The sequence below is a fragment of the Artemia franciscana genome, chromosome 1, assembly GCF_032884065.1.
Source record: "Artemia franciscana chromosome 1, ASM3288406v1, whole genome shotgun sequence".
Classification (NCBI taxonomy): Eukaryota; Metazoa; Arthropoda; class Branchiopoda; order Anostraca; family Artemiidae; genus Artemia; species Artemia franciscana.
The window spans coordinates 63,547,765-63,572,118 of record NC_088863.1 but is presented as its reverse complement, the minus strand read 5'-3'; the positions used below and the strand labels follow the sequence as shown (position 1 = coordinate 63,572,118).

General features: G+C 33.7%; 1 protein-coding gene across 1 annotated transcript; it reads right to left on the bottom strand.

Annotated features, from left to right (window-relative positions):
• Positions 1-1,350: 1,350 nt before the first annotated feature.
• Positions 1,351-21,984, bottom strand: LOC136032700 (actin, muscle). Its single transcript, XM_065713008.1, has 7 exons — positions 21,847-21,984; positions 17,045-17,189; positions 14,371-14,610; positions 9,605-9,743; positions 7,160-7,395; positions 5,593-5,755; positions 1,351-1,970 (listed from the first exon to the last, which is right to left on the bottom strand). The coding sequence occupies exons 2-7, from the start codon at positions 17,168-17,170 to the stop codon at positions 1,744-1,746; spliced, it is 1,131 nt and encodes a 376-aa protein (XP_065569080.1). The 5' UTR covers positions 17,171-17,189; positions 21,847-21,984; the 3' UTR covers positions 1,351-1,743.
• Between the last annotated feature and the right edge of the window lie 2,370 nt (positions 21,985-24,354).

The window sequence follows — 24,354 nt, the reverse complement described above, 5'->3', positions numbered from 1 at the left end:
AAGATATTTTCTTGAAGCTCATTTTTATGCTAAAAAAATTACTTTTAATTCTAAGTTTTAATGAAGGTAGAGGACTAAACAAAAATAAAAAAAAGCAGAAGAACTATTGCTTTGCTGGGTACCCACCGTTTATCTACCTGACTGCCTCAAATAACTATACACATCCGTATTAATATCAATTAGCTAGTAATGTTAGTTTTTGCTATTGAAATGCATTTCAGTGTCTTTCAAATTCAAGTTCTAGAGTTTTTTTTTCTAATTTATGATGCGAATATCTGAGGCTACTTTATAATCCCAACACTGTCCAAATACTTTCACTTCTGATTTTTACACAAAATTTAAATCAGCAAGTACCGAATTAACCATCCTAACAGACTAAACTACTTCATTCTCTGTTGTAAAAGAAAGTTATTAAAGTGTATTATGTATATGCTTTACAAAAATCTTAAATTGCTCTGTTTGCGTTATCTTTTCAAAATTCCACAAATATAGGGAAATATCATGCGTTAGCTGTACGCTGTACGTTGCATAAACTGTGAAACAGGAACTTTTGGTCGTTTTAGTTTTGTTTTAGCTTAATTTCCATTTCGAGAATTTCATGAAGGGGAAAGCTCTTGAGTGATTCAGAATCAAATACCTTTAAAGTCCAAGGACATAAAATACAAAAATTTTTGCCCTCGCACCTACCTTTCTGAGGCTTATTCATATTTAAAAACCTGGATTTTCTGAATTTTCCGGTCTGAAAAGCTTCTTATTCCGAGACAGAGCACCTGGAATCCAAATTGACTCCTTTGAGCTTTTGGTAGTTTTTTTTTCGGATTTTTTAATCACCATTAATGTCTTGATGAAAGCAAATTATGTTGTTTCCACTTACTACCAAAAATTCTTCCAGGTACTACCACATTTTTGCGATCTTGCCACGTTCAACGTAGCAAGGAGAACTGAATTGTTATATTTGACCACGCTTTTCATCTTAACGTGTTTAGTATCATACGTTTTTAGAATTGCAATTTCCCGATTATTAACCTTTTTATTAATTCGGGGGCCTGTTACTATCAATAACTGAACATAGTTTTTTTTTCTCATTAAAAAGTGAATTCAATATATTGCTAAGGCATTTATGTGTGTGTAAGCATCCACTCAACCAATTCGAACAGTCAGATTACATTGTCACTGTCTTTGGTATTAAAATAAATCTAGGCAATTGTGGGGCTTGAGACCTATCTAAGCCCTTCTCTTGTTATGACTTGTAAAAATTATGGTTTGTAACACTGTGTCTATCTTCAAGTGCCAAATCAGGACTCTTTAAGTAGAAATTACCAAGTTATTACATCTGATATAGACAAAATGCATTGCTAGAGAAACTTTTATTACGGAGATTTTTAATTCCAAATAAATAATGGTTAGTTTCATCATTAGCTCATTCATTTCTTATTCGGCAGTGTGTCTTATGTCCAAAATCAATTTCACTCAACATACAAAAACAAAAACAGAAAAAAATCAAAGTTGAATAGAAACAGCATTGACTATGCACCGTGTCCAAAATGGGCGTATGGTGCTCTAATACTCCCACTTAGCTACATCTGGCGACTATGTCAACGCAGCTTCCAATCCTCTTAGACAACTGAAAATAGCCACTAAAATATTAATTCCATTTTTGAATAGAGTCCGGATCTCACTTCACTGATTAAGCTTTTGATGGAGAAAGCGTAAAAGTAAAGGATAAAATAAATAAAAAGACGTTTAGAAGCATTTGCGGTGAACAATCCCTGGTCCGGATTCGTCGTATTCCTGTTTGGAGATCCACATCTGTTGGAAGGTAGAAAGAGAAGCCAAGATAGAGCCACCGATCCAAACGGAGTATTTACGCTCAGGTGGGGCAATGATCTTAATCTTGATGGTAGATGGGGCAAGAGCGGTAATTTCTTTCTGCATTCTGTCAGCAATACCTGGGTACATTGTGGTGCCACCTAGAAAAAAAAAATTGTTCATAAATATTTCTTTATTACCTTTTTGATTATTTTAAGGTTTGTACTTTCGTACTAGAAACAGTTTTGAGAGCAACCTAGACATCAGTTCTATTAAACTGCGTTTTGACCCAGAATTTGGTTTGGAGAAGTGGAGAAGAGGACTTCAATTCTTATCCTTGATGGAGCTTAATCTGTAGAAAAGTAAACTTAAAAACTGATTTGTAACTCCGTATCCAGATAAGAGTACACACAGCTTTATTATTCATGTTGGTCAGTATCAGAGGACCTATAATTAGAGAAGAAGGGAGGCATTCAACCCCTTACTCAATATCCCCTCTCCCCTGCAAACAGTATTTTCTTGGCATTTTCTTCGAAAAATACATAATCTGCATTCTTATTGGAAAAATAACACTTTCTCGTAAAGAGACGGCCTTGACGGTAAATGATTACGGAATTTTGTTTGGGAGAATTTTTTGCAGTTTCATTGTTACGTTGTAATTTACTTGTAACTTAAGAGTCATAAGAATAAGTTCGACCAAGATTAGCTATCATGAGGAGGTTTGGATGAATTCAAGTAGAAGAAGGGGGTTCGAAAAATCCCGAAGAAACTGATTTTTAAGACCATTATTTTTCAAAACGGAAGTCCAGCTTCTTCAAACCGATTGTTTGATCGTTTTGATTTTCACTTTATATAAAAGTGAAGTGAATCGAATTGCATAATATTTAAATTTTTTCATCAAACCGATTGTGAATATACTATTCTATGTAAAAGCGAAGTGAATCGAATTAAATAAAATTTACATTTTTTTTCATCAAACGAAAAAGATTGATTTTTTCTTTGACCTAAAGTTGAACTGGTTGAAAGTTGGAGGTTCCAAATTTTGTCGGGATGCAGGTTTTGATCCTCGTAAGGGGCCTAAGTTTTTCATTTGCAAGTTATGTCGAAGCACAAATTCAATTTAAATATTCAATTTATAGTGTTAATTTTGTTTCTTATTTGTTTAATATTTCACGATTAAGAATGTCAATTTTCTCACCAACGAAGTACGTTGCAGCAGAATGAAATGCTATCAATACGATTGGGTTCTGTGTTCGTTTCCTAGTTCGTTAAATGCGCTGCTCATAACAGCACATACAGCGGTGAACTTCGGAACTAATTTGCGAACACAAATTTAAATACTTGACTTATGGCATATATAAAAAACTATAAGAAATTTTATTCCCTACCAAATGGGTATTTAAATATTAATACAGTTGTTTTTGTTATGCTTTTAAAATTGTTTCGCTTTTTATGTTGTTTTAAAATCCACCACCATTGGAGCTGCAATTAATAATGAACGAGATTCATTATTAAGTAATAAGCTTAAAAATATTTTGCTTATACTTATATAATAAGCTCTTTATAATTACTTATATAATAAACATTTCGATTAGAGGCTGCTTTAGAGCCTCTAATAGGTTATAAATCCTAGCTTCAACTTTAAACGTAATTCATGGCGGGGTTAGTCACTTTTCTTTCCTAGACATAAAACAAATGAAGAATTTTCAATGTTGAATTTCTATGATATTATTATTATTTAAAGGTTTTATAAAATGGTTTATTGCTTGTTGGTGACCAGCAACCATAGAGACAATGGAATAGAAATATACCAATAAATAGTTTGAATAAATGGTATTAAATAATTTTCTTACAGTCTTAAGAATTTAAGACAAAATGCATAAATCTTGTACGGAATTAAACAACTAAAGACGTGAAAGCATTATGGCTGCGTTCTCTAGCCAATTTACTATTAACTATGATTCAGTGTTTTTTTATTATTTTTGTCGTAAGACATAAGGAAAACATAATTATGAGGAATTCGTTTTGCTATATATGGAGAATGGATTAAATGGTAGCTCATTTTACATATTATAAGTATTTTAGATTCTATGGGTGCTGTCCAAAAGAAAACTGTCATTAGCAATGATTATCGATTAATTTTGTTCATGCCTTTCAAATAACAAAAAAAAATGATTTGGTTAATTTTTGTTTTATAAGTACAGAAAGAATTAATGTTTTAATATATTTTGTTTATTGTATGCATATAAGAGGTAGAATTTGTCATTATAATTCACTATTTTTAATCACTGATAATTAGTCTCTGGAACCCACTCTAGTTTTTGGTATATTTCATTCTTTGGATAAAGGTGGTAACAGGTGATAAAGGCGGTAACGGGTGATAAAGGTGGTAACAGGGGATAAAGGTGGTAATCACCATTACTGATAATTGGTTTTGGAGCTCAAATCACATCTTAAGACCAGGCACAGTACAGAAAAGTAGACCAGAAGCATTTTGTCCTTTGGCAGTATTGGTATATACTTACCGAATCGATTGTCGCTTTTTTACTTTATTATTACTATTAATTATTACTTTTTCCAATTTATTGGATTACTACCTATTGTCCTCTTCAGAAATCTAAATTAATCCCCAGCCTTTGCCCCCATTGAACATTACCAAGGAAGCTTCACTACCCTTTTAAGGCATTAGCAGGTAAATGCTGCTTACCTTCCCACGATGACCTCCCCTTGTTTTAGTTATTTATTGTTCACCTGTCCTATTTTATCTTTTTTTTCTGTGTGTCCGTTTCTCGATCAATATTGAATTTCTATGAACTTGTTAATCAATTTTTTTTATTTTACAATTAGTTTATTGGTTTTCTTTAGCTAGAAGTGGCTATCTTTTTTTCCTAACTTGAAATTTTTACTAAAGCTGTATATTTGTAGAGACTGAAATACTTTGAATTAAAGTAGATTTGAATTAAAGTTGAATTAAAGATTTGTTTAATGAATGGCTGTGTTTTGATATCTTTTTGTCGGTGGCCGACCAACAGGAGCACTCAGTTTTTTTCTTAGATAGTCATAATAGAAAATCCAATATCGAATTTAGATGGACTTACTATCAATAGAACTTATCTTCAATTGGTTGGTTACTTTTTTGGTTAACTTATGTTTATATTGCTGGTTATTGATCTTCCTGGTTGCTCGGCTGAGTTATCGAGTCTTAAAAAAATTTGATAGATTATAAAGAAAAATAAAAGGTGTGGAGGGGAGCTTAGTTGCTCTCCTATCTCTTTGTCTTTTATAAAAACTGTATTGCGACTCGTTATGTTTGTTTGGTTGGGACCCTTTCCAAAATGGTCTGACCTTCGCCTCGACAAAATGATCCCGGGCAAAAAACGAAAAAGAACTGAAACGAAAGTTATAAATACACACACATTTCCATAAATTTTGCATTTTTGCAGTTAGGGTCTTAAAAAGACGCTTGGGGACTCCTAAGCATTTGGACTTTCACTATATTGTTCTATGTTTTTTAATGTATTTTTTATTTAATCTTGGGACACCCGTTGTTTTTTGTATTTTATGCCTTTATTTTTAATTTAAAAAAAAAGAGAAAAAAGGATAAAGATCCTCCTGAGCCACTGCTGATGCATAGGGCATCGAGTAGACGTTTCAGTTGCTGAATGTTTTTACAGGGACAAGTAGCAAGGGACAAGTTGTCGCCCAATTTTAATTAGCCACATGTTTATTTTTGATTATTATTTTAAAAGTAATTTTAATGAAAAAACAAGCCTTAATGCTTACCTGAAAGAACAGTATTGGCATACAAGTCTTTCCTGATGTCAACATCACATTTCATGATGGAGTTGTAGACCGTCTCATGAATGCCACATGACTCCATACCCAAGAAAGATGGTTGGAAAAGGGCTTCTGGGCAACGGAAACGCTCATTACCAATAGTGATGACCTAGAAAAGGAAAATCTTGCTTAATTTGCCCATAAATAGGATATGTTTCGATGTTTCAGATGACAAACTCACCATCTCTTTAAAGAGAGCATTAAACACATTTGATCTTTAGTCGAAGAAAGTCCCCGTATTAATGGAGTTTCAAGGGTCAGAAGGATGTTACACCTTAGCTTAATGGTGTAATAAGTGTCATAAGGATGGCAAAACCTTAGCTTAAAGGTGTAGTAAGTTTCATAAGGATGCTACACCTTAGCTTAATGGTGTAATAAGAGTTATAAGGATGGCAAAACCTTAGCTTAAAGGTGTAGTATGTTTCATAAGGAGGCTACACCTTAGCTTAATGGTGTAATAAGTGTCATAAGGATGCTACACCTTAGCTTAATGGTGCGAGAAGAGTCAGAAGGATGCTACACCTTAGCTTAATAGTGTAATAAGTGTCATAAGGATGGCAAAACCTTAGCTTAAAGGTGTAGTATGTTTCATAAGGAGGCTACACCTTAGCTTAATGGTGTAATAAGTGTCATAAGGATGGCAAAACCTTAGCTTAAAGGTGTAGTATGTTTCATAAGGAGGCTACACCTTAGCTTAATGGTGTAATAAGTGTCATAAGGATGCTACACCTTAGCTTAATGGTGCGAGAAGGGTCATAAGGATGCTACACCTTAGCTTAATGGTGTAATAAGAGTCATAAGGATGACCTTAGGAAGCATAGACATAAATCATATAGGATAAAGATAACGCTAACTTGATTTTTGTATAACCCCATTAAAAGGGACCACACTTTCTTGTTCACTATTAGTCTTCTTATCAGTAGATATAAGAAGATCATCAGAGGGCTGCGATTCCAAATATGTAACAGGGTATTTCTCAAATGCTAATATGGAATGGGGTGCGTCTTTAGCGTTATTAGTGCTTTTAACCTCGATAGCACTATTCATTATAAATGAAGGACATATCATCATTATTGGTCAATTATGAACAAACAAATACTCCAACTAAGAGCAATTAAGGCTCTTTAAAAAGAAGGGTTATAAAGTAACAACAATATTTTGATGCTTAGAAGATTTATACTTAGCCTATTTTGATTTTGTTTCTGTTCGTGCAAATACGAAGATACGAAAAATGAAACGTTTCTACTTTATAAATATCAGCGCTATTCACTTTTATTAACATTACTGCCAAATATGAAGATTGATTATTACCGCTCATCCTCAATTAAGACAAGCCTGTTCACCAATTAAGATGGCTTTCTTGAAGTTCTAGAGAACTTCAGGACTTTGTGAAATTAATATCATGATTGTTCTTATATTAATACTCAACCATTTCTGGAGAAGAACCTCATCCTTGATACTTGATACTTGATACTAATGGGAACAATTTCAGAATAAAGTAAAACTTGTTTACCTGGCCGTCGGGAAGTTCATAGGATTTTTCTAATGAAGTGGAGGCAGCTGCAGTTGCCATTTCCTGTTCGAAGTCAAGGGCTACATAGCACAGTTTCTCTTTGATATCTCTGACAATTTCACGCTCGGCAGTGGTGGTAAATGAGTAGCCACGTTCAGTCAAAATTTTCATCAAGTAGTCAGTCAAGTCACGACCAGCCAAGTCGAGACGGAGAATGGCATGGGGAAGGGCATAACCTGAAATGAAAATGGTTAATTTGTAAGTAAGCCAACAGTGGACAAGCCTGCCGGGACTAGATGAAGCTGATTTTTTTGTTTTGTTAGGATGTTATGGAATCTTGCAGAGCAAATCTTTGTGAACTTGTGCTCTATATTAAATTTTATCTACATGTGAGAGGTTAAACTGACATAAAACTGAGCCATTTAGTATAGACAATTATGAACGCAATGTGAGTGCCACATTTGTATATAGGCAACTTTCATTGTTATAATGCATAAATTGGGGGATTAAGATGTTATAATTATACTAGTTTTACTAAAATTTGCATTCTATTTCCGATTGAAATGAAAATAAAAAATGATTATTATTTTCAGCACTAAGAAAGAGACAAATGTAGCCTTGTTCAACATAGTATATTTTTTTTTGTCGATAAAAATAACGTTATTGTTTATCTTCTAGTGTATAGCAATGAAAAGAGATTCTATTGTTGTTGTTATAATAAATGAAATTAAATTTTTGGCCATATTTCATCACTTTTCTTCTTCGTAAACACTTTGGGGTAATCATCGTTAAAGTAAACTTGTAAATATAAGTTTGAGCTCTAATTTGATTGACATTTCAAAGGGACAATAATATATATATATATATATATATATATATATATATATATATATATATATATATATATATATATATATATATATATATATATATATATATATATATATACTAGCTGTTGGGGTGGCGCTTCACGCCACCCCAACACCTAGTTGGTGGGGCGCTTTGCGCCCCCCCAAGCCCCCCCGCGCGCGTAAGTCGTTACTCGCCATATTAGTTACGTGCCATTGTAGGTGTGTCCCTGTGTCCCACCTGTAAATAGAGATATATATATATATATATATATATATATATATATATATATATATATATATATATATATATATATATATATATATATATATATATATATATATATATATATATATATGTTTTTTACTACGTAAAACATGCGAATATGCGAATATACAACATTTTTCGCTGTCCCATTGTCTGTGCATATAAATAGATTGTCAGGTTTACTGACTCTTGAATATGCAACATATAATTGTCCATGGGAAAAACAATCCGTATTCAGTTCTATGCCTCATTATTCTAATGATTTGTCCCTGTGTCCCGGTCGTCATTTATATTCCCTGTGTCTCGGTCGTCATTTGTGTCCCGGTGTCCCAGTTTGTAACTTCTCTTTGAGTGTCCCGGTCGTCATTTATATTCCCTATGTCCCGGTGTCCCGGTCGTCATTTGTGTCCCGGTGTCCCGGTCTGTAATTTCTATTCGAACAATCCTTGTGTCCCGGTCGTCATTTATATATCCCGCCTGTGCCCCCGGCGTCCCCGTTGTAGTTGTGTTCCTGTGTCCCGGTCGTCATTAATATTCCCTGTGTCCCTGTCGTGATTTGTGTCCGGGTGTCCCAGTCTGTAATTACTCTTTGAGGTTCCCGGTCGTCATTTATATTCCCTGTATCCTGGTCGTCATTTGTGTCCCGGTATGTAATTTCATCAGTTGACAAACATGACGTCAGTCGACAAACAACTCCATGACGCATACAGCTCAATCCTTATAATGACGTCAGTCGACAAACATGACGTCAGTCGACACACAAACATGACGTCACTCGAAACGCATACACACACACACAGACAACTTATTTTTATATATATAGATATATATATATATATTAAGGATTTCAAATTGTACTTTAAAATTTCTTACCTATGGAAATACGTGTATTTTACCAAACACTCTGAGCTGGAATAGTATTGTAAATAAATTAAAACGTATTTACGCTCCTCATACAGTCTCCATTTTCCCCAAATGAATATATTGAGGGGTTGGTTTGGGGGTATTGCTCATGCCCCCTTTGTAAAGGGTTGTGCAGTGGCTTTTCTGGAAAATGTCATTTTTTGGCTTTAACAAATTTTATCTTGAAAATTGCCTTAAAATTTTATCACGCATGTTTGGCTGTCCAGCGAGTCATTATAGATTTCTGGTCCTGCACCATCTACATCCAAAGTTGAGGGCTGTTTCCTAGTAATTCATTTTAAAGGTGTATCCAAAAATGAAAAAAAGCTAAAATTTGTTAAATATTTATTTGTACCACTTGGTAACTTTTAGTGCGCCCTGGATATGTTTTATATTTTAGTTAAATAGAAAAATTCTGATTCTTGCCTTCATAGATGGGTACGGTGTGGGAGACACCATCTCCAGAATCAAGGACGATACCAGTGGTACGACCAGAAGCATAGAGCGAGAGTACAGCTTGAATAGCAACATACATAGCTGGGCTGTTGAATGTCTCAAACATAATCTAAAAAAAGAAACGTACTTATTCAGAGTATGTTCTAAACTATAATACGCATGAATTATGCACAATTTTATTTTTGCAAAATAGAGTGTTTTCTTTTCCTTTTTGTGTCAAGTATATGGAATAATTGTACAAACATAAGCATAGATACAAGAGACAATTGTACAAAAAAATGTTCTAAAAATTAAAGAGTATATTCATTCCAAAACAAAACGATATCATTAATTAAAAAATATATTTAGAAAAATATATGATTTAATGTGATTTTATATGGGAGGAAGTACTATAAAGAGATAACATTTCTGTTAACTGTTACAAACAATAAGTGCAGGGACATAATTTGCTACGGGGCGGGAGGAGGGGGAGAAATTGCCCCTTATAGACCCAAGTTTGTCTCCCCAGGCCTCAGTTCACCCTTCCAGCTGAAATTTGTTTCTGCAAAAAATCTTGTCAGAACTAAGATAAGCCTGCATAATTTAGGTATCCAGAGAAGCAGGTCAGTTTTCTCTAGTATATCTTTGCATCTATTGTAATTTATGACTAATTTTTCAGTTTTCAGTGTCATTTTACTTGATTTTGGAAAATTGGCTCCAACTCCCCGCCCCCTCCCCCGACTCTCAGGATTTTGACGAAAGTAAGACACTGAATGAGTGTAACAAACTATAGCTATAACAAGAAAACTGCAACACCTTCAGATTGAACGTATCAGAAAACCCTACTGTAGAGGTTCAAGCTCGTATCTGCAAGAATGTGGAGTTTTGTGTTTTTTGTCAGAAGAAAGATCACAAATGCGTGTTCATATACACGGACCGTAAGGAGCGGGGTCTTGAGGAGGGGGACATCCCTTTCGTATACAAAATAATTTCTGCTCGTTTAAAGTTTTAATATCGCTCCTTACTTTCAGCTAAAAAAAACTTGTTTTTTATTGAATTTCTGGACATTTTTGAATTAACGCAGGTTTTGATTTTTGCTCACCATACATTAATAATTAAAACAGAATTTGTATATTAATTTTACTTTTTTTGGTTAAATGGCTTTCTTAAAATTTTGATGGACGATTTTGAGGAAAAAAGGAGTGGGAGAGGGGACCTAACTGCCTTCTAGTTGTTTGGTTACTTTAAAATCCCACTAGAATATTTCATTTATTTACGAAAATTTTATTATTAATCTAATATACGTAACGTATAAATTAACTTACATAAGGAGCTTCTATGTTTGTATATCCTTATTACGTATATGAGGGAGCTGACCCCCTCATCAATATCTCGCCCTTTACATTAAAGTTCGAATTTGCTCCAATTCATTAAGAATGACCCCTAAATCACAAAAGCAGGTTAATTAGAATAAATAGGTCCTTTGAAATTACTAAAAATACTTTAGCGTAAAGAGTGAGGCATTGAGGAGGGACGAACCCCCTAATATACATAATAATACTTGTTAGTTTTAAGTTTTAATATTGCTCGTTACTTCCAGTTGAAAAACGTGCGTTTTTTTTTATTGAAGCTAAATAAAGGTCTATTTAAATTTATATTTAGGGTTCAGTTTGGGATTTTGATAAAGTTGTTTTTTTTTTTCTCGCAAAAAAAAAATAAAAAGAAGTACTACTTAGGAAGAATATGTCGAATAATGAGGTGAATCTGATAAGATAATAATTGCTTTATTTCTATCAAACAGTTCGTGGTAACGAACTGTAGTAAGGAGCAACCCGGCTCAATAGCAACCGAAACTCTAAAAAACGGAATTTTGATACCAATAATTGCATCAAAAGAATTGTACTTTAATGCTGATTTTAGATATATATGAGTTTCATCAAGTTTAGTCTTACCCATCAAAAGTTACGAGCCAGAGAAAATTTGCCTTATTTTAGTAAATAGGAGGAAATTCCCCCAAGAAGTCATAGAATCTTAACGAACATCACACCATCAGATTCAGCGTATCAGAGAACCCTTCTATAAAAGTTTCAAGGTCCTGTCTACAAAAATGTGGAATTTGTATTTTTTGCCAGAAGACAGATCACGAATGCGTGTTTATTTGCTGTTTTTTTTCCAGGAGTGATGGTATAGACCCAGTAGCTCTAGAATGTACGTTAGGGCTCATTATAACGGAAATTAAAAGTTTTAGTGCCCTTTTTAAATGACCAAGAAATTCGAGGGCACCTAGGCCCCCTCCCACGCAAATTTTTTCCCAAAGTCAACGAATCAAAATTTCAATATAGCCATGCTGTTCAACTTAATCGAAAACCTAATAACTATTTCTTTTGGTGACGACTTAATCCCCCACAGCCCCTGGGGGAGGGGCTGCAAGTTACAAACTTTGACTATTGCTTAAATATAGTAATGGTTATTATGAAGTGTACAGACGTTTTCAGGGGACTTTTTCGGGTTGGGGTGGGGGTGGTTCGGGGGTTACGTGGGAGGATCTTTCCATGGAGGAATTTATCATGAGGCAAGAGAATTTCCATGAAGGGTGCGAAGGATTTTCTAGCATTATTTAAAAAAAAAAACACATATCATATTTATCAAAAATTTTGTTTCAACGGGAAGTAATGAGCAGTATTAAAATTTAAAACGAACAGAAAATATTAGGTATATAAGGGGGTTCGTCTCCTCCAAAATACTTTGCTCTTTACGCTAAAGCATTTTTAGTAATTTCAACTATTTATTCTATGGCCTTTGTGATTCAGGGGTCATTCTTAAAGAATTGGGACAAAATTCAAGCTCTAGCGTAAAGAGCGAGGCATTGACGAGGGGGCGAACCCCCTCATATACGTAATAAAAATACGCGAATATAGAAGTTCATTACGTAGGTTAATTCATAAGCTACAGTATATTTATTATTAACAAAAAGCGCTCGTAAAAACATAAAAAATTGTAGTTTCATTTTTAAGTAGCCAAAAATTGGAGGGCCACTAGGCCTCCTCCCCCACCCCTTTGTTTTATCAAAATCGTCCGATCAAAACTATGAGAAAGCTATTTAGCAAAAAAAAAATAAAAATAATAATATGCAAATCTCGTTTTAATTATTTCATATGCGGTGAGCCAAAATCAAAACATGCATTAATTCCAAAAAAGTTTAAAAATTAAATAAAAAAATACAAGATTATTTAACTGCAGGTAAGGAGCGACTAAAACTTAAAACGAACAGAAATTGTTCCGTATATGAAAGGGGTTATCCCCTCCTCAATGCCTCGCTCATTACGCTAGTAATGATAAACAGTAAAGTTTTTTACTGTTTTAAAAAGTAGAGTTATAACATAGAGTCAAACTTTAGCGTAAAGAGCGAGGCGTTGAGGAGAGGACAACACCCTTCATATGCGAAACAATTTCTTTTCGTTTAAGTTTTAATGTCACTCCTTACTTGCAGTTAGAAAAACTTGTTTTTTAAATTTAATTTTAGAAAAAATATCGCGGCGATTCTTATCAAAATGTGTTTGGAATAGGTGATCGCACCCATTCCCTCCGTTATATGCATGCTTTGTATTATTTAGCAAGAATATGTCCAATAATAAAGCTAATCTTTTCAAGTACAAGTCTGACTTGTTTCTTTTACTTCGTGTTATAACAAGCAAAATTATAAATCGCTTTTGTGAGAAAAAATAACCTAAAACCCTACTAAAGGCACAAGATGAAATCTTAATTTATGTATTTTTGGACGGAAATATTTCAGTTGAAGGTTTGGAGACCGTTTCTTCAAAATTTCAGTTGGGAGGCTGTAATTCATGACTTTGATCGTTCTGTACCGCCAGTTTACTATTATATGCTCTTTGCCAGTCTAGAACTAAAATCTAGTTAATTAATCCTCTGAAAATCCTTAATTTCAATTATCCTGCGGTATCTGTACTTTGAATAGGTTAAAAATGACATCAATGAACTTTATGAGGATGTGGTACCTATAATCTTATAATCATTTTCCGAGCCTAAGTGTCGGCTGTCTGTCTCAAAGAAAAAGAGCCCAAAAGTGAATTTTCCCAGGGGGCTTTCCACCTTCGAGCGCTATTAAGAATTTGTGTTTTGAATATGAAATTTGATTGAATACACAATGATATTTTATGTCACCTGTGCTGTAAAGGTGTTCAGTCATAGTGGGTAGCACTACGAGGAACTGTCGAAGCTGCAAAATTGCTAAAATGTTATTTTGTTTGTTCCAAATTTTAGCATTTTCCTACCAGGTATTTAGGGACTATATTTTCCCGAGCTTTAAAAAAGAAAATTCTACTACATTTAATCGAAAAGACAAAATTCCTACGTTAAATAATGCAAGTTTCATTAAAACTGAATATAGGTGTCTGGGAAAGTAACTATTGGTTTTTCTAGAATTTATCAGATCTCTTATCCAAGCTCAACAAGTTTTGGCAAGACCGTCCATTCAGATCTAAGTATTTAGGTCGTGGGGACTAAAAATGTTTACAATTGAAAAGGTAGGCTGATCTTTTATAATCTCAAATTAACTGAACACTGGGTCTGCTATCTTTCAATAGATATTTTTGTACACCACAGCTTCCTCTCAAGAAAAAAAACTTAAAAAGATGGGGAGCTATCATATCAAATAATTCAAGAGTTGATGCTTCCGTTCAGGGTTTTATCATTTAAAAAGTAACAAAAGAAAATCTAGGTTTTTGTTTGATATTTACCTGGGTCATTTTTTCTCGGTTAGCCTTTGGGTTGAGTGGAGCTTCAGTTAAGAGGATGGGGTGCTCCTCTGGTGCAACACGGAGTTCATTATAGAATGTATGATGCCAAATCTTTTCCATGTCATCCCAGTTGGTGATGATACCGTGTTCGATGGGATATTTCAATGTAAGAATACCTCTTTTGCTTTGTGCTTCATCTCCTACATAGCTGTCTTTTTGACCCATTCCAACCATGACACCCTGCGAAAAAATTAGTTAATTCAATTATAATTTGGTTTAACTATATTATTAGCTATATTACTTAAAAACATCATTTTTACGTATAAAAGACAAGGGGACTTAATTTGTAAGAAGTGACAAGAACATTTTTTGGGAGTGTATTTATAAGAAGAAACGGGAAAGTCACAATTCATTGAAAGAGCATATACCCAAGAGGCCTCTATCTTCAAAGACATTTAATGGCAGCCCTCGTCACTATTTCTCCTATAATTTGCCTTCCATATATGAGGTTCTTATCACTGTAACCACTGTTATGCCACCTGAACAGTTTATATATTTCAGCATACACATCCCCTCCCGGACGCCTTCGAAATAATACCCCTTGTGTTATTGCAATTTTTACTTGTTTATGTTTAACCAAGGATTCTTAGAAGATTTGCTGTTGTCCAATCAGTGCCAAGAATGTAGGGTAAACAATATCGATCTCATTAATAAGGGAATTAACTGTGTTAAAAAAAAAAAAAAAATTTCTTTAATTCAGCACCTTTTATCTCTTCTGGGCTTTTTAGTTGTCTCTTTTTCTGGGAATCAACAAAACTATACCCAATAACTAATGCCAAAAGTAATGCTATGAAATGAAGTATTATGCTTCGTTGCTGAGGTCTTAAAACCTTTGAGGACAATTGCCAGAAACCATCTGGGGAGCTATCCTCAAAGGGGTTTCCATCACTCTTTGATTTCCCTGTACCTCGTTGCTCTATCACAGCTGACAGTCAATCTGAGAGCAATTTAGTCAGATACGGCTAACACCGACGATATCCGGAAATTATTATCAAGAAGTTCAATGAGGAAGTTATTAGAGATTATGGTTTCAAAAGCGGGTCTTATCATTCCTTGTCAATAATAATATAGACCTTATCTAAGCTGAGGGCTATGTCCTATTAAGAGGGGCAGAACTTTCGCTCATTTCTTTGTTTGATTTATCCAATACTTGTGATGCTTCTTCAAGATTAGAACATAAAACAAAGACTCGGTTAACAGCAAATCTGGCAAAAACAATTTTTTTCTAGCATTGTTTTGAAGCCAGAAAATATGTTTGCGCCATATCTATATTTTTAAGCCTAAGATAATTCAATTTACACTGTGGCTGAATAAATATTGGAATTTTGTGTTAATGGGGTTTTGATCTGCTTTCAGGGATGTTAGGAGGAGGGGGTGTACCTAGATTTAAAAAAGATTGTTTTTGAATTCCTTTCCTGTAAAAATCTTTTAGAAAATACCCCTCTCTAGGTTTGATTAAATACATTTTTTGTATCCTCTTTAAAAACAATTGTAAACAAAATCCTCACTACCCCGCTTCCTAAACTTTTGTGAATAGACACCCTGATTGTTTTAGTTTTTATGGGGCATGGGCCCCGTAAGGCATTCAATCTTGCGACAAGCCTACAGCTGTAACTTACATAGGAAGGCCATGATAGGTCTATTATTGGAATCATTGATTGTTGAACTGTTCATTCAGTAAGCTAGGCTATGGCTTAGACATTTTCTTGAACATGGTTTAATCTTGTTAAAATAATAGGTAGTGAAAGTTTCCTATTTTGGCATGTTTTTTGTTCTTTTTAAAAAAATTTCTTTTCATCTTAAAACATCCCAGGGCAAATTTCAGAGATAGAACTAGGCAAATGAATGAATGTTAGTCTCGATTACGTAACTGTAGCAAAATGTATGTCTTAAGTTGATACATCCGAACTATTGAACTAAAAAAAAAAAAAGTCTTACCATGACAGGGGCAGGACTTAAGCTAAAATGCTGGTAAAGCGCAGCAAAAAATTTCTCATTTTGGGATTCCAATTAACATTAGGCTTTGTCAATAAGACTGATTTTTAAATAAACTTAATGTGTAAAATTTAAACAAAATAGTCATAACTTCAATTAGGACGAGTAAAAACTTTTTTGAGAATAGCTTGCATTGTTAAGCTTAGGAAAAAAAGATTCTAAACAATAAGAATAATTATTCACCACATATAAAAATGAACAACGTACAATTTAATTTGCAATAATCTAACCAGATTAAATTATTTCAAGGTATGACCCATAGACAACAATTTAGCTGATATGATTCTTACTGTATTGAGTTTAAATAAGGAATATTATAAACTCGAAGAAAAGATAAATTAGTTCAGGCTTTGTCAGCTGCTCAGTCGGCAAAGTACAAAGTCGTCTATTAGCTAAAGAAGATCTTTTGAAAAGACGCAAACAGGATTTGTTTTTAATTATATCCAAGATATGTACGCATGAACGGTTTCGCTTCCAAACTTTAGGGTTTGTAATGAGAAGTCTGTGCCTCTGAATAAGCCATTAGAAAATTTTGCCAAAGCTATTGCAAAACCTTCAAAAACATCGTTTCAGTTTGTGACAAAACAAACATTACATGCATTACATTGACTTAAAGTACCTGGTGGCGAGGACGGCCGACTATTGATGGAAAGACGGCACGTGGGGCGTCATCCCCAGCGAAACCTGCTTTGCACATGCCAGAACCATTGTCAACTACTAAAGCCGCAACATCATCGTCACACATCTTGGATTATGTTTTGTTTCTAGAAGAGAATAGGAATAATTAATACAATAAAAAAAAAATATAAGCATTTTTCTGTTAGAGTCCTCGTGAAATAACTTTGTGATGTCAATTCTAGAGCCACACTATAAAAAACCAGCCCTTAAAATTGTCCATGTTTTTCTTTCAGTTATCATCATACTTTTGTTGCAGAAGCAGAACTTTAAAACTGCAAGTTGAAAAGCCTATATTAACACTAAATTGGTAAAATGTATCTCACAGTGAGCTTTTTATTTTTCTTCATGACAGATATCTGTTACCTTCTATGAATACTCTTCTCTGTATAAGGCCTGGTGATACAGACCTGCTTGAAGATTTTTTTTAATTTCTAAATAAGGTTTTCGTTCTGTTTTTAATCAGTTCGTAAATGTCCCTCCCGCTACCTTTTCTGAAATAAATACCCGTCTATACATAATATCAGAGAATCCCAGGTATGACAGTCATTCCCCTCTATCTTCTATGAAGTTAATACCCATCTTTATACACGACAAAGGGATTAAAACCTACCAGGGAAACATCAATAATCTCTAAGCTATTTCATTTTCAACTAAAATCCCCACTCCCACCTACTAATAAGTAAATAGTCATCGGTGAAAAGATAAGGATATACTCTGGGGAACTTTCTTAATATTTAATTAGTCTTAAATGCCGTCATTAATTTTAGGCATGATGATATGTGGACTTCAAACCAGGCTGACTGATACAAACAAACAGAAACCTATGGTAGAATACCCTTAAAAAAATTGCATGGAATTTTTTTCATTTTCATTTCAGAAATCAATCACAGCGTTCTGGTATTGCTGGAGGTGTTACGGTCACTGTACCCTTTTTTGTCGAATTGAGAGCTCATTAGGAATGTGTAGTGTGAAACTGATTTTATTTTTTATTTTATAAATACAAAAATAGTATAGTATTTTTATTATAAATTCAATTGTAATACAGAATTATAAATAAATTACAACTTATTATAAAAAAAGATAGGAAATTTCTATTCTTATTGAATCTAAACATTTAAATTGCAATAAATTTAACGATTGCAAGGATTTCTTATCTTCAGAATAAGTAGCCATACAAGAATTAATAAAGTATGCCCTTTTTATATTTCTGTTCGAATCATCAGAATCAAAACCAATCCTGTTTACTTTCTTTTTTAAGCTATATGGTGTAATTAGAACTGACGGATCGACAGGAACTTTTGAAAAAAGAAAAATTATTATTAAAAAGAAAATGCCTAAGCGCAAATGCAAATTAATGTAGGATTGTCACTGTAAAGTATTCCACGTAGTAGTTTCAATCCAGGTGGGATTGAAACAATTTGTACTCGGTAAGTGATACTACCTAGCAATCATTTTAATGAAAGCATTGAATAAAAACAGATTATCCCTCTGCTTATCGCCATAATAATTCAAAAACCACGTTTTTATGTGGGAATGTGAAAATGTAAATAAGGTCTGAGATCCTTGCTTAAGGATGTATCCCTCATTTTCGTTAACGGGGAGGCATTTTTTCAGGGCGAGGGGCTACAAAAAACCTTAAAAATCGTTAGTATGTGTTTTTGCTACATATATGAAATTCATCAAAATTTCGCGGCGGGGGGTTAAACCCTGAGCTTTCCCCCCTTGATACGGCCTTGCCTTTGACCCTTTGCATTGTCATGACTTTTTTGGTTTCAGCAGAAATTCTCTTAAAATCAAAATATTTTTTTTTCTCTTGAATGCTTCAATATCCTGATGAAATCAGGATAACCAATGTTTCTCATTTAATTGATTTATAACTATCCATTCAAGCACAAAAAATATTTTTCTCTTTTTTTGAAATTTATTAATTTGAAATATTAGTATTATGAAATATGGTTATTTTCTTCCTTATACCTTGAAAAATAATTCCTTTCTGCAAGGTACCATGTATACATTGGGGTATTTGTTTATCTAAGTCTAATGATATATCTAATTTTTAATTTATTACTTAATTCAATCAGTAAAGAGTTTTTTTTACACTTTCAGCAAATTTTAGAAAATACGGCTATATTCTTTCTCACAATTTATTTTCAAGTCAAAGGAAGCATATACTGATTATGGCTTTGCGTGATTTTAAGTCACAGCAAAAAAAAGATCAGGATTTTTGCCAGTCATGGTAAACAGTTCTGAAATGCAATCCAGAAATAGTTATGGTCGAGTGGTTCAGAAGAAATAGCCAATATAGCTTCGGTTAAGACCCCAGCTGCATGCAACCGGATGCAAAATAATTTATTTTGACATTTTTATTTAATAGTATATTTGCTTTCCATTCTGAAAAAAACAAAAAAAACAAAAACAAAGCAAATATAAGTGGATAGCTTTGCATATTTAAAGACCTGTGTTGAAATAGTTAACTCAAATTGCGAAACTTATCATCAACTTTTACTTACGTTTATGTAATCGAATAGACTTCGTTTTTTTTTTCTTGAAACCTGTTGCTAAGGCCATATAAAGGCGAAATATCTGTCTGACTCGTAACAACGTTACAAAAAACACATATCTTAACACATAAGATTTGGAATAATAATAATTGTTGCTTTAAACCCGACGTCAAATATCATATTTATTCGTCATATATAGACGTCATATTTATTGTTTTTTGACCAGCTTGACAAGCGTTCCTCAAAAGTGTACTATTGAATCATAAATCAAGAGTCTTCGCCTGTTAAGTCAATGTTATCAAAGTCGGTTGACCATGCTTTAGAAACTTCAGAAGGGCAGGAGCGTAATTTTCTATGGGGAAGGGAAGGTAAATGCAACTCTAAAAACTCGGTTTATCCCCCCTCCAGACCCCAGCTTGCCCCCTTCCCCTCTCAGCTGAAATTTATTTTCTTCAAAATCTTGTCAAAACTTAGAAAAGCCTGCATAATTCAAGCATCCACAGATACGGATTTGTTTAGTATATATTTATTTTCATATTACTATAAAGTTCCTTTATAGTATTTTCATAGTACTATATAGTACCTTTTTGGCACTACATAGTTCATTTTTCGGTTTTCACTGTCAGTTTTACTTGTTTTAATAAAAATTTGCTCTAACTTTACCCCCCGACCCATTATTTTGACAAAATGACGCCACTGTTACAGGTAGGGGTCCAGGGTTTGTGTAAAATATAAACCCTATTTAAAAAATTGGCAAAATTTCCAAAAATGAAAATTATTTGTACCTGTGCAAAGAACTTTATATTTCTGTTCGAATCATCAGAATCAAAACCAATCCTGTTTACTTTCTTTTTTAAGCTATATGGTGTAATTGAATAAATAATAAGTCTCACTAAAAAATTACAATTACGCGCTACATTTCGTAGAACGTCAAAAAATGACGAAACTCTAGTAAATTTTAGAGGATTACCCCAAGACAATATCAGCCAATTACCCAGTTATTTTAGGCTAAGAAAATGGGGAACGAGGCTGCGTAAATATACCTAATGTGTAAATATAAAGCACAAATTAAATATTTCCCGCGCAATTTTCAGTCCCTTGTTTACGTCACTCTTGTGTTTGAATATATTTAACGGCGAAAATCCAACGTCCAAGAAATGAAGAAACAGAAACAGAAATGAAAAACATATAAATTTTGCTAGCACATTAGGGGAGGGGGAGGGGTAAAGCAAAGCACTCTTAAGAATGATAAAAGCAGGGATATATTCAGGGGGTAGGGGGCTTTACCCCCCGATATTTATGTCTGACTGTCAAAAACGTAACAAAAATGTATATAACTTTTTCTATACGTTTTCAAAGTTTATTTTGTAACCTTTTCCCTAAAAGAATATCCCCAAAAATCCTGGCTATGGCCCTGGATATAAGTAATTTAGGATTTTTAAAAGTTGTTTTCGGAATTTTATGGTGTTTCCTTACGCCAGTCACAAAAAATATATCAAATTATTGCAAACTAAAATAATTCAGAAAATCAGATCCTAAAATTCTTCATTGTTAGAATATCAACAGTTTTTAAAGCTGCTGGCACAATTCCAGAGTTGCATAATTCAGCAGATCGTGCCCCCACTTCAAACTTTTTGCTTTTTACACAAGGTGGAAGTTAATTAATCAAATTTAGTTTTAGACTTAAGATTTAAAATCAAAGAATTGTATCAAATGACATCGAACGAAATATGATACTTAAATGATTTTAGTATTTCTTTGGAGAAGAAATATTCCCAAATTTAATGAATTTTTGTATTAATCTTTTTTAATAGGGCCTATAGTTCTGTGTTTATATAAAACTCAGGGCCGTATCCAGGATTTTTTTTTCGGGTGGAGGGGGAGCGAATACAAAAGGATTTTTTCTCTTTTTTTTATAAAAACAGCTTAAAAAACGTATTAAAATTTGTTTATACTCAATTTTGTGAACTTCTTACGAGTTGGACAAACATTTCTGGGGGGAGGGGTTCAAATACCCTCTACTCTCTCCTGGATACAGCTTTGATCAAATTATTCACATACGAAAACTATTCATTCAGAGGATTTATCAATTTACCAAATAAAAATAGTTCTATATCATTGGTTTTTTATCATTACTAATAAATAATATTTTGCTTAGTTTATCTTGGTACAGTCTAAGCAATGATTTTATATCCAGAGCTTCCATGCACAATATCCAAAATTAACACTTTCCAGTACACACCTAAGACAAAAAAACCTCTAAGCGATTGAGAATCCGAACACACACTGCTAGAAAATTCCAACGTTCCGGTCTCTATATCTATCCTCCGGAGGTGAAGACGGAAATAGATTCCAATTGACCGCCTAATTTAGAGGTCCTTCTTGGCTGTTGGTGCGGAACGTATGGAAAGCAAAACAGAGCCAAATATGGAACTGTTTACAGCTAAGGGTTGAATTGGCGGCCAGTAGAAATAGAAGTCAAACATGTTTCTTGAATATTTGTATTAAGGATAAACTTTAATCTTCTAGAATCTCCGTTAAAAAATTGCATTAATTCAATTACTCTAAAATTAACTCAAATTTAAAGAAAAGAATTGTCGGGCGTGGGAAGACAGCAATTTTCAATTGTATACATTGGATTTATAGCTATTTAAAGATATGAAATCTTTACCCTTTCTATATTTTTGGGGGAGATTTTTAAGTAGAAACCAAGAAAGTTTAAAATTTCAATATATTTTTTTTGTTGTTGTGGATTTTTAAGTAGAGATCAAGACAATGATGAATCGCGGCGGGGCACCAGAAACCCATTTTCTTATATCTAGCAATATTTTATTTATCAAAGATTACTGTAGGTACTTTCGCATTGACTTTTTCTCAAATCTAGTTGCAGAAATTAAAAAAAAAAGAAATTCTAGTTGCAGAAACTATCAGGTGACAGTGGTCTAAAAAAGTTTTTATTTGATTCCAAATAAAACTCCAAAGATTTTGCCCCTTTTAGTCTCCTCGGGTCTAAGTAAAAATAAACTCGTTAATTAAGAAATATATTTCACCTTTGTTCTAAATTCTAGCCAACAGCTTGTCGTTAACATAAAACCTTCATTAATTTTTTTTATAGTCTCATGAGCCTTTACTTTACCTTCCATTATGGTTACACTGAAATCTGTAACCTAGTAAAGAACAAACTATAGTCCATATTAAACCAATGTTTGAAACCTCATTAAGAAAGTATCTGGCGAGAGGAATTGTCATTTGTAGCTTATTCATGAATGATAACACTTATTTCGATTAATCTTAATAATAAAATGGTATTATTAAGATTATACCACGTCCGGGGTAGCCGATGATGTGACGACCGGCTCTGCTGGAAAGATTACTGATGGCCCAACGACCAGCTACGCCGCAACTACAATTTCAAATGTAATAATTCCTGAATCGGACCCCCCCCCCCCTTATTACCCCTAAAACAACATTGGCAATAAGAATTCTAAATGTAAGGACCATGGCCAAGGAAGCAAAGAAGGATCTACTTGTACGAGAAATCAACAGGCATTAATGAGACATCATTGGTCTGTCAGAAACTCATCTTCCAGTAACTGGTGCTGAAAGGATTGGGGACACAGAAATACTTTTGTCAGGTCTGAACGAAAGAATTCATCGCCGAGGAGTAGGATTCATTCTTTCAAAGAAAGCAAAGAAATAACTTACCTCTACAGCTCCAGTCTCCGATCATATCATTGCTATCTAGCTCAAAGGTTTGACTGGAAACCTAAGCATCATCCAGACTTAAGCACCGGATTCTTCTCGTAGCGATGAAGACTCAGAGGAATTTTACAGCCAACTCCAAAGCCTCACAGACTTTATTCCAAAAGAAGACATAATTACCGTTATTGGAGACTTTAATGCAGTAGTGGGCTTGAATTCCGACGGTAATGAAGACGTCATAGTTACATTTGGACATGGTACCAGAAACAGAAGACGTGAGTGCCTTCTGGAATAGTACCGGGACAACGAGCTGGTAGTGGCCACCACTCTTTTCAAACATAGAGAGCGACGAAAAGTCACATAAGATAATATAAGATAAGATAATATTTATTTCAATAAAGCGACTATCACAAGCCCAAAAGGGCCGAATTCGCACTTCAGCGTCAGTACAACATCATAAATTACAATCAATAAAAAGTCAAACGATAAAAACTCGTAAAGTTAAAACAGGGAAAACAAATTTAAACAAAAATGTAGCTAGCAAGAATTACAAAGTTTGCAATTGCAAAATAAACACTCAAACTATAAGATAAGAGTGGAGTGAGAAAAAAAAAAGAAAAAAAGGGGGGGGGGGTATTAATTTAAAATTTCAACTATGTGAGGGATTAATGTTCTTAGATAAGATAAGATATTTAATTTCAAAAAATAACTATCACAAGCCCCGAGGGACGCATTCAGGAATTCGCATTCCAGAGTCATAAAACCATAAAAATAAAAACACATCATAAAAATAGCACAACAACTAAAAAACTGGTTAAACAATGTCAAAAACAACTAAATCAGAAAGGCAAAGCCATTCATTTGTCAAAAAAAAGAAAAAATTAAACGGCAATATGTCAGAAAGTTGAAAAGGTAAGTCGTAAAACAAAACTAACAGAGTGAGATAAAATTAACGTTGAAAAGGTTTAAAAGAGAACATATAAACAATCGGTGGGAACAAACGAATCAAACGAACAACGACCTAAAGCACCTCACATGAAAGAAAAAA

Bases quoted from the DNA above. Each gene is read 5' to 3' on its own strand.
- LOC136032700 (XM_065713008.1), bottom strand. From the start codon at position 17,170: ATGTGTGACGATGATGTTGCGGCTTTAGTAGTTGACAATGGTTCTGGC. The intron at 9,744-14,370 runs GTAAATATCAAA...TTCTTTTTTTAG, and splicing joins ACCGAGAAAAAATGACCCAG to ATTATGTTTGAGACATTCAA. The intron at 7,396-9,604 runs GCAAGAATCAGA...TTTTCATTTCAG, and splicing joins CACCGTACCCATCTATGAAG to GTTATGCCCTTCCCCATGCC.